The 11,425-nt window shown below is 39.8% G+C and overlaps 1 protein-coding gene across 1 annotated transcript; it reads right to left on the bottom strand.

Moving 5' to 3' along the window:
- Positions 1-833: 833 nt before the first annotated feature.
- On the bottom strand, positions 834-6,494 carry LOC135083663 (uncharacterized). The gene is made up of 6 exons (XM_063978371.1): positions 6,355-6,494; positions 5,681-6,052; positions 5,260-5,357; positions 4,538-4,761; positions 3,478-3,700; positions 834-1,034 (listed from the first exon to the last, which is right to left on the bottom strand). Exons 1-6 carry the CDS (start codon positions 6,488-6,490, stop codon positions 834-836), a joined length of 1,254 nt encoding a protein of 417 aa, XP_063834441.1. The 5' UTR covers positions 6,491-6,494.
- Between the last annotated feature and the right edge of the window lie 4,931 nt (positions 6,495-11,425).

The following is an 11,425-nucleotide window of genomic DNA, read 5'->3' as shown; positions in this document are numbered from 1 at the left end:
TAGAGCAACAATAAGTAGGCTATAGTCTGGTCTGCGAGCACGTAGAATTTTGTCCAATGACCCCAAGATACCCATCCTTATCGCTCGCGCGTAATTATGTTGCTGTCGCGCTCGCACACTCACTGCGGGCGCCCGTCGCACAGTCGCGACAGCGATAAGGATGGGTAGCTTGGGGTCGTTGGACAAAATTCTACGTGCTCGCAGACCGGGCTTTAGCAGTGTCAGTGCGTAGTGCCAATCCGAGGGTAGTTCGAATTCCGACAGCCGCTAGACGTACTATGCGCGCGCGGGTGACTTGGTCACCGTGATAGTATAATCTTTCTCTTTTACACTTTTATAAAGAGAAAAGAGACAACGTTACACTTATTCTTATCTACAGAGAGACATACCTACTGTCACGGGGACGGCAAAAATCACCCATTGCGCGCAGTTAACGGGACTTGATCGCGAGGAGTTAACGGGACTTAATCGCGAAGATTAACGGAACTTAATCGCGAGGAGTTAACGGGACGGAGTTAACGGGACGTGATCGCGAGGAGTTAACGGGACGTGATCGCGAGGAGTTAATGGGACTTAATCGCGAGGACATAACGGGACTCGCGAGAAGTTAACGGGACTTAATCGCGAGGAGTTAACGGGACTTGATCGCGAGGAGTTAACGGGACTTGATCGCTACGAGTTGACGGGACTTAATCACGAGGAGTTAACGGGACTTGATCGCTACGAGTTGACGGGACTTAGGAGTTAACGGGACTTAATCGCGAGGAGTTAACGGGACTTAATCGCGAGGAGTTACCGGGAATTCATCGCGAGGAGTTAAAGGGACTTAAAAATCACTTCTTCTTCCCTTTCCCCTTCCCCTTGGGCTCGGGCTCGGGCTCTGGCTCGGGCTCGGGCGGCGGCGGCGGCCAGTACTTGTCGAAGAATTCGTCAGTCGCCGCGAAGTTCAGCGGCAGGATGTGACTGCGTCGGTTCCAGTCTTCTCTGTCTCTTTCCTCTTGCTCCTCTTGCTCGCGCTCGTCTCTGGCTATAAGCTGGAATGGCAAAAAGTACCTAAATAAGTTCTGGGTTCTTCTAGTCTAGCGCGTCATGCTCGCTGAGTCGGTTGGTGCTATTATTAACCAAATAAATTATTTTTTCCTTTATAGTTAACGTAGCTTGTTGCACATGAATCATGTTTAGGCTAAAGCCGTGTGATTTTTACACAGTGGGATAGTTCCGCGCCCAGTCTTTCCGTGGATGTTGTAAGAGGCGACTAAGGAGGAAAAAAACAAAATTGCCTCCCGTACACATCTAGCCAGTGTGGTATAGTGTACTTATGCCTAATCAACCATTTATCTCTGGTAAATTAGATAGGGTCATACTTTTTTTTTCGTTAGGAAATGCATGAAATTTCATACCCACTGGCCCGCGGGAACCAGTTGGTTATGTGAGGCTCTCCCTGCCAGATGGGCAGGGCCTACTCACTAAAACCTGACGGTGTCCTCCCAAAGTCTTTGGGACGGAACTGCGAGTTATTGTCCGAGCTAGACGGCCTAGACATTCTTTCGCGGCTCCGCCCCAGGATAGGGTCATCCTCCTGCGATGGAGTCGTCACTACACTATTACTTATACCTAAAAAGCTTTTCAATTATACAGGGTGTTTGGCGCATCGTGTGCCAAAATGATTTGGCAGATAGAATGGGTCATTTCCTATATTTTCAGCCCCCATAACACGTTCCATGCCAGGCGGCTACTTTTATATTAATTTTTTTAGTAATTTCACCAAAATACCCAAATCGCATCATTTAATTTCGATTTAAAAAAAAACTACTAGGCGTAGCCTCAAAGTAAATATTTTGTTTTGACGTGCATTGATGTAGGGTTGCATCAAATCTAAATTTACTGACAAATATCATCTAGTTTTTTTTTAATTCAGCTTTGAAGTTTTCCGAAAAGTTAAAAATGGACTGAACATTTAAGTTTACATGGCTATAAAAAAATAAATAAAAGAGATAGCGATCTTCGGATTTTATCAACAAAACTTCTCTAGTCTATCCCCATTCAAACGGTATACTAATCTTATTTAAATAATAACAATAACTTCACAAATTCCTTAAATTAGTGCACTGACTCTACTCGGACTGATTTGCGAAATGTGTGTTTATAGCCCCTTTTTGTGTGAATAGCACGTTATTAAACACCTAACAGGTAAAAATTATTTATCTTATGCAATGTAAAAACCTTTTCCCTATCGTTTTTCAATGTGGATTTCTTGAATTTAAAGACGAAAATAATTATTTTGATCGTTTATTAATTATTACAAATTTAGTTCAAAATGACCGCCTCGGCAACGTATACACTCACGACATCTTCTTCTAATTTTGACTATTGTCGTATGCAGCCACATTTCTCTTTTTATTACTACAAAGACGTTTTCTACTCGTGGATTAGAAGAGATGGCCCTATACAGTGGCCTGCACATTACCCAGACCTAATTCCGTTAGATTTTTACATCTGGGGACGAGCTAAAGAACTGGTGTACGTAACGGATTCAAACAATAGAAGAACTACAACAATGAATAAAAAACGCCTTTGTAGTAATAAAAAGAGAAATGTGGCTGCATACGACAACAGTCGAAATTAGAAGAAGATGTCGTGAGTGTATACGTTGCCGAGGCGGTCATTTTGAACTAAATTTGTAATAATTAATAAACGATCAAAATAATTATTTTCGTCTTTAAATTCAAGAAATCCACATTGAAAAACGATAGAGAAAAGGTTTTTACATTGCATAAGATAAATAATTTTTACCTGTTAGGTGTTTAATAACGTGCTATTACACAAAAAGGGGCTATAAACACAAATTTCGCAAATCAGTCCGAGTAGAGTCAATGCACTAATTTAAGGAATTTGTGAAGTTATTGTTATTATTTAAATAAGATTAGTATACCGTTTGAATGGGGATAGACTAGAGAAGTTTTGATAAAATCCGAAGATCGCTATCTCTTTTATTTATTTTTTTATAGCCATGTAAACTTAAATGTTCAGTCCATTTTTAACTTTTCGGAAAACTTCAAAGCTGAATTAAAAAAAAACTAGATGATATTTGCCAGTAAATTTAGATTTGATGCAACCCTACATCAATGCACGTCAAAACAAAATATTTACTTTGAGGCTACGCCTAGTAGTTTTTTTTTAAATCGAAATTAAATGATGCGATTTGGGTATTTTGGTGAAATTACTAAAAAAATTAATATAAAAGTAGCCGCCTGGCATGGAACGTGTTATGGGGGCTGAAAATATAGGAAATGACCCATTCTATCCGCCAAATCATTTTGGCACACGATGCGCCAAACACCCTGTATTTCTAAAGATTATGCAGGCCTTTTGTACACAATAATACCTACGTCTCAAAAAGTAGCTTACCCAACCACCGCTTCTGGTGCTACAAAAATAATTAGTAAGATTAAAAAAGTTTCCAATGTCAAAATTTACCTCTAGCAAAGCCAAATACTCCTCCGTATCGACCTCCTTCTTCTTCCCCTTGCCAGCCGGCTTAGCATCCTTCTTTGGAGATTTCTCTTTCTTTGGCTTGATCTTCAGAGGCGCGTACAAACGCTTAGGGTTCTGGATCGGGAAGGGGGCGTCTATCAGGACATACTCCGGGGGAAACGTGAAGATGGAACGGACCAGGTTGTATTGGTAGTCTGTGCTGAAGCTGGAATAGGAAGAATTTAGGTTACTAGCGCTAGGATGGGTTTGTATCTAATCTGTCGCGGAAGTCTAAGGCTACGGCCGGATACTCGCGACACTCCCACTCGGGCGATAACGGAACGCCGCGGAGGTTTTTGTGGGTATACTCCGTCCTTTTCAGCACGGAGCAGCGCCCTTTTCAGGGCACCGGGAGTCCCACACACCACCCTATCCCCCGGTAGTGGTGACGGTGAGCATTTCCTCCGCGACAAAAAAAAAGGGTTTTATCTAATCCAGGGCCTTCCTGCTACAGTCTATGTCAAATAGTTCGTGACACCCATAGTACCTTAACCTAGCCAAAAAGTTCGCAACACGTTCACACGTTCTTTGTTACAATTGGAATTATTATTATTATTGGTTTTTGGGCCTTCATTTGCGCCAGCTCGGCCAGGTTTGATCTATTGTCGCAGCCCTTGTCTTTAGAGTTCACTGCTTAGTCCCGTTGAGTTTATAAATTTCCAGATTCTTTGGAGCGTGATATCTGCTATCTCATCCGGGTGCATGATGTGTCGCCCGAGATGGATTGGAATAAGGTTGTGTTCAACTTTTTGGCCACGTGGGTGTCACAAACTATTCGAAGCTGACTGTCGTCGTTTCAGCCAAATGACGTCCACTGCTGGACATAGGCCTCCCTTTTTTTCCATTCCATATGAACGATCCTGCGCTGCCCGTATCTGACTGTACCTTCATGAGATTAACCTTTGATTAATCACTGCCAATGGAACTTACTTATTGGAGGAGGCCTATGTTCAGCAGTGGGTGTCCTGTGGCTGAAATGATGATGATGATGAATGGAACTTACAGGTCAAAAATATAATGAATGATCTTGGTAAGATCCCTCAGCGAGCACTCGTACGCTGCCCCTTCAAACGTGACCAGGTGCTTGGACTCTCCAGGTGCTGGCACCGTGGGAGGCTCCTGACCCTCGGGCAGCTCCTCTGTGGCCTTGTAGAAGACCCCGGCTTCGGTTGGAGTGGGGAGACGCTGTTCTTCTGCTATGAAGCGGGCGGCTGACAGCATGTTGTCCTGTTTCAGAGATCGATGTGTGTGAACTATTGATGATTTAGAATTTTAGATTATGATTTGTTCTCGAGATTAGGTACTTAGAGAGTCACATTCTCAAGCTGGAGTTTCTAGATGGGACAACGAAAATATCATTATAGGAAGTATACTTAGTGGTTTACTAGTTTGGCAAGGACATTTTTTGCGGCGATAAGATTGTTAAAAATGTTTCGGTGGAACTGTCTCCTTGATTGAGCCACAATAGACGCCCAATGGTGACTTATGAAAGTCTATTAAGATAATTACTTATTAGGTTACTACCAATACCCAAAAGAAGAATTGCCATATATGATAGAAACTTTAGGAAATCTCTTCACGTAGGTACCTAAGTAAGTAAGTAAGCTTACTTAGGTAGGTAGGTACGTATTTGTACATGACATTGTCTTAGCTAATTTTCTTGTGAAAATGTACAGAGAAAATGAATAGGTATGTTCAAAATTGATATTCTGAAAATATATTTACCTGAAACCTTCGTAGCATGCGCTGTCGGTCTGCTGCGTCGAAGTGCTGCATTTCTTTCATCCATTCGCAGAACCATAGAATCAGCACAGCTTGAGTCGCTAGAAAAAAAATACATCTCCTATGTAAGTAGGTAGTGTGATTTTAACAAGCCGATTTAGATTTCGTTGTTTCTACAGGCGATAGCACATCAAGGTTAAAAACAATGTGGCACCCTTTTTAAACTAAGAGAAGTAAGTCTTAGGTATCTCTTCTGTTTTCTATTGGTAAGCCCTTAGCTAGGTTCATAGTCGTAGATCATTAATAAGTCTTTAATATTGAGATCTATTTGATTGGTGATTAAAGAGCAAGTTGGCTAGAAGAATAATCTCAAAAATTGTTGCTATGGAGTGAATATTTTCTAGAAAATACTTTATCAACTCACGTCTGTTCAGCTCATCCTCCTGCGCCCTCCTAAGCAGATTTGCCAGCGTGTCCAAAAACCAGTACTCTGCCAAACTGCTTTTATACTTCATACAGCCTGTAATCTCAGCCAGGGTATCTATGTACTTCTGTGGGGCTGTCACGTTGATCTTCGGTATCCACTGCGGATCTATATCTGTCCTAAATTCTTCTGGAAGCACGTGAATCCTATTATGTTCTTCTATCTTTCTGATTCGATCAGGTAAGACGCGGCGTAAGGATGGAGTTGGGAATATTTCGGGTAGTTCTTCTATTATTTCTTCTATTATCTGTTCTTTCTCTTCTTCTACCGCTTCCACTTCAGGCGCGGCTTCTTCTGCTACTTCGGCTGGTCCTGTATTTGCAGTTTTTAATCTATTTTTATCTAGTTCAATTTAGAGCTGTTCTAGCTAAGTAAACACTAAATAGAACAAATACTAGGTTAAGAGTTTTATAAGTTCCAACTACCTACAAAATCACATTTGTAATCTTGTAGCTATAGAGAGCTGAACTGCCTTATTCTGATGGTTATAACGTGCAACACTCATTTAAAAAATCACCTGTGTTCAGTATTCAGTTTGATCAAGAGTATCAGGACATTGCAGGATTGCTCAAAAACAACTTACTCAAATAAGTCAATAGAAATAAAAGCTCTACCTTGCTCCTCCATCTCTCCAGTGATGGAGGAGGACTCCATCGACTCTGGTGCAGACCTGATGCATTCCAGCCCTGAATCCGACAGCAGTTTGTTCAGCAACGATATGTGGATGTCTTCTATAGTTTTCGACGTCATTTTTGCGTAATTAGGTCACCCTAAGAATAAGATAATGATAATTAAATTATAATATTTGGTCGCAAACTTTGCAAAGTCAAAATTTTTTGACAAGATGATTGGCATCGTCAATAGATGTCATGTTTTGGTTTTTTATAACCTACCAGAATTTAAACCATACAGTCCTTACCATAATCATCATAGTTTTGAGACCTCTTAACTTTGAATATTCAATATCAAGAGGAATTTAAAAATAAAAAAACTAGCTTTACGTTCTTTGTTAAGCCTTCAAGTTTCGCTTCCAAAACTATTAATAGTACAAGATCAAACAACTAGCGAGAATGTGTTGGAATTCATTAAGTTTAGTTAACGGTACAATAAACGTGGGTCCTAATTGGAGGACCCGAATGTGAGGGGCTCAGCCCCAAAATAAGGGGTTAGGCGACCCGAAAATTGTGGGCCCAAGTAATAAGCGATTAGCGGAGCACCTAATGACAACTAAAGTGCTTTTTGATAAATTAGGTAGGTGTCTAATGATTGCTAATTTAATGCGAAACTAGCTGGATCCCTGACTGAGTTTTGTTACGTTTAAACAACTGAAAAACATCTTCTGAATTAGGTAAGGTACTTAATGAGAATTTGGGAAGTTATTGTGTCTTATTAATGCAATTCTTCAAACAAGGGCTAGGTAAGGAGATAATTAAAAGATTCTTGAAAAAATGAAACGATTTTTACAGATTGAAAATAAACGGGCGGGTTGCGGTGGTCGAAGATTGCGGTGGATGAATTTTGTGACTTCATAATACTGTTCATGCCAATGTGCGTATTTATATTTTTTCTTTTTTCTTACCTACCCGCTTCTGTAATAATTTTACAACGCTATTATTAGCTGCTTTCTACACTAGTCTACGAACTGACGTGGCTCACTCCGGACGCCGTCGCGCCGCATTGGAGTCTCCTCTTCTTTCTGGAACCTTCTATCGTAGAAGTCCACACCGCTGTACTGTATTAGGCCTGAACTGTTCAGTCAACGACGAGAACTGAAATAGTGAGGAGTGTATTTTGTGAAGTGCGCTTTATAATTATGTAAATATTAACCTTGTTGCCTTGATTGACTGAGTCGAGGCTGGTCCTCATTATCTTCCTTCTTCGAGGGCAGACAAGAGATTGGGAACTGCTGGTGCTAGTGGATTGCAGAACGGGTGAGTGAGCTTATTATTCGTAGTGGTAGAAAGCAGAAATCTTTACTTTCTTTATCTCTTTTCAGAATCATAAAATTATCATGACTTATGCTTCGAGCACACCAACGCGTGCAGATCGCCATCGCCGGCGCGATCTGCACGCGTTGGTGTGGTTGAAGCTTTAAAGTGAATATTAAACCGCATCCACTGTGTGAGTAAAACCTACGAATCTTCGGAAATATCGCTCGTATCTCTGTCAAAATTACAATAATTATCACACATTCACACAATAATCATTATAAGCCAAAATAGACTCGTCTAAAGCCTTCGACGCCGTCGCTCATGCCTTAAAACTGACAGACAGCCGCCAGTCTGTAGGCGTCCTTACAAGGCTTCCACTTAGCACGTACTAATTGCAGCGAAATTTACACCTCTTGTTTTGTTCTGCGCCGTAAGTCACCAACTATCATACGGGTGCTACAGGGCACTACTTTGAGCCCATAATTCTTGATAGCAAAGATTTGAATGTCTGCAGCTAAAAGTGTTTAAAGTGAAAATTTAAGTTTTAGCTAAGTAAAATGCTGCTGAACATGAACTTGCTACTGAACCAATATTATTGGGGTTATGAGAGCTTATTGGGTCAAGAGATTGAGCTAATAATACATGCAGATTCTATAGTTCAGTACATTTGTCTTGATCAAGTTTTGCACCAATTTCTAGATAAACCTTATGGTATTAGGGCTTGTTCCCACGTCGTTTACGTGTTTTAGTATTAACGTTCACACGAATAATATTCCGTTTGCAGTGTCTCGCAAAAAAGCAATCTGTTCCACTTTGTTATTCACGAAAAGTTAAATCGATGAAAAGTTTTTTCGTTTTACCTATTCACCCCCAAAATAACTATTTCAATATTTACTCAACGTCGTTTGGGCCACCAAACTACATAATTGAAGCTAATTTCAAGTCATTAAGTAGTTTCTAAGAAAATGTGACTGACAGACATGTGACTGGTTTTTATGGGTTGAAGCTTTCTCAAAATCTGTGTTAGGTGAACCATATTTTTTTAAACTACTTATGTAATCTGATTTGACTGGGTCATAAATTAATTATTACAAGCAATTATTTTATAAATTAATAAACCCAAACACTATCTTATGGCTGAAAAACACTAAGGCTGAGTTGCACCACCTAACTTTGACCGTAACTATAGCGATAACCGGTGTATTTTGTATGGAGTTTGACAGATTTTTGATGTTTGTTAAAGTCAAAATAAGATGGTGCAACTCAGTCTAAACAAAAAGTAAAATTAAGAACCTCAATGCTTTGTATTTTTAATCTTTTGTAGTGTAGCAGTGGTGAATTTAGATATCAGTTACTTAGTCGTGGCAGACGGTAGTAGGTGGCAGATTTTAGGGAGAGTGGGGTAAAATTGGCCTCCAGACTCTATCAGTAATATAACTGTCATTCCTTCTTTCGGTAATTTAAATAGTACTTACAAATCTTCGAATATTTTGCTCTTATGGAGCCTCTACATGTCTCATAATCTTTTTACCCTACCAGCGCTTCGAGACCAACATTTTCAAAGTGCTGAGAAGAAGCGCCGCAACAAACTCAGTCACCACTGTCTGCCGGTTAAAGTAAATTCATTGATTATTCTTCTTCTTATCGTGTCGACAACAAACCTACACAGTGTCACGTCAGTCCAAAACTCCACTACAAGAGTGGCGTTGTCAGCAGCATTCATTAAATCCTCCTGCGTGCAGTTGCTCGATTGATTAACTATAATATCAATCCTTCATTCCAACCACAAAAATAGTCAATAGATGATAAATGATTCAAATGATCAGTAGAGACTGCTCCGCTTTTCATGTCTTCTAAAATATTGATTTAGCTGTGTCAAAGGTTCAGTGATTTAACTTTAAAATATCGAAACTTCCATTTTCTATCACATGGACAAAACAAGGTCGCCTATAAGTAGTTCTATTAAAATTAATAATCTGAAACTGGACTCAACATTTAAGCTGTTTTAGCCTAGGCGCAGACCATCGATTTTTCGTCGGCTGATAGTTTAGTCGGGCAGTTGATCAGTATGGGCATGTATGGAAGTGCGCACATTACGCCGATTCGATTTGACCGATTCTTCATACAAATTGAAATCGGGCCCAACTATCGGCCAACTAAAATCGGTGGTCTGCGCCTAGTCTTAAGTTTCAATGCAACAGAGTTTAGGATTTATGCATTAAGATGGGTTATTCCCAAAGCTCCACAGTTCTATTGTTTTCAAAAAATGTTAGGTTAGATGCATCTCAATTTTTTTTTAACTTCGCCAAGCGAAAGGTCTAGCTTCAATTCCCACCATAGACAAACATTTTATTACAAGTCAAAAAATACAAATAAACTGGTTCATTCCTCTTGAACTTTAGTAAACCCATCAACAAAATATTATCATTATACCTACAATATTTTATTAAATATCCACTTCCCAAAAACCAACCGGAGCCACTCAAACCATTAAGCTCACATAAGTGCACAAGTAAAGGATAATGTATAATGTTAATAGCCTGTCATATTACGTGCGTGTGTGTGCACGCACACACGAGCGCAGTGCGTGCGCGGCAAAAATGCAACTCGTCGACTTGCTTAAATATCGCACAGGGGAGATATGGAGTCGGTGTGCACTTTTTAATTTAATTAATATTTAATTTTATACACTGTATTGTTATACTCTTGAAAACGAGGCTGTTTCTTAATGTGCTGCTTGTTAACACTGGCTCATTAAAGTCCCGAAATAGGTAGTGGTAGAGTTAAGTAGGTACTTTTTAAGGCGCTTTTTTAAAAGCCTATTTGCATGTATAAATGACTTCTAAGAACTTTTGATGACTTCATTGTTTTTTAAATAACTTGAATAAATCGAACTGCCTAAGGCGGGAATCGAACCTACGACTTTTCGCTTGCCGGGCGACTGCTCTTCCATCTGAGCTACTTAGACACTGGATGAACCTGTCAAAATTTTCAAGTGTAATACGCTGTTACGGCCAGCGTTTGTTTCTCCCTAAGCATCCAACAGAAATATGTTTGTAAATACTTAACTGCCAGTTAGGATGAAACCGCTAATTGCATCGTTTTTTTTTCTGGCGTTATATTTATCTAAAATAAATCTAAATCGTCTCCACAGCACGCCCTGTTCCCAACTTCCCCAACTGGCGAGGTGAATGAACCCACGAAATGCGCACACACGCACAACTCGGGACACGTGGTCGTAGGTTGATGTATCGCAAGAAAAAAGCGGTTAATTTGATCGGAGGTTGTTGGTCCCGCGTTAGGGCAGGTTCAGTTGACATTGTTCGAGTTGAAAAGTTGTCTTTTTGTGTTTCAGTAGCTTTGCTTGTACTTCGATGTAATATTATTAATTTGGTTGATTGATATCCTACCTAATTTACATAGGTAGCAGATTTAGTCTTATCTGTGGCTGTAACTGGTAATGGTAATAATGATGACTCAGGGCGGCTAATATTTTATTACTGTTTGTTTTACTGCTCTGAGTGAGTAGGACAAGATGTTCGAAAATGAGATTTAATCGAATTTTAAAATTTGAAATAGGAATGGAACTTTTTGAAGCATTCGAATTTTGAATTTTTATTGTTATGGCCTTAAAATTACTAATTACAGCCTAGGTACTACGACACTTTGACTGACGCTACTGACTTTTTAGTGATTTTTATAGAAACTTATTAATTATGATGACAAGCCTATTTTTTTTATAACAAAACAAACA

The sequence above is a fragment of the Ostrinia nubilalis genome, chromosome 24, assembly GCF_963855985.1.
Source record: "Ostrinia nubilalis chromosome 24, ilOstNubi1.1, whole genome shotgun sequence".
Taxonomy (NCBI): domain Eukaryota; kingdom Metazoa; phylum Arthropoda; class Insecta; order Lepidoptera; family Crambidae; genus Ostrinia; species Ostrinia nubilalis.
This window is presented reverse-complemented; position numbering and strand designations above follow the sequence as displayed.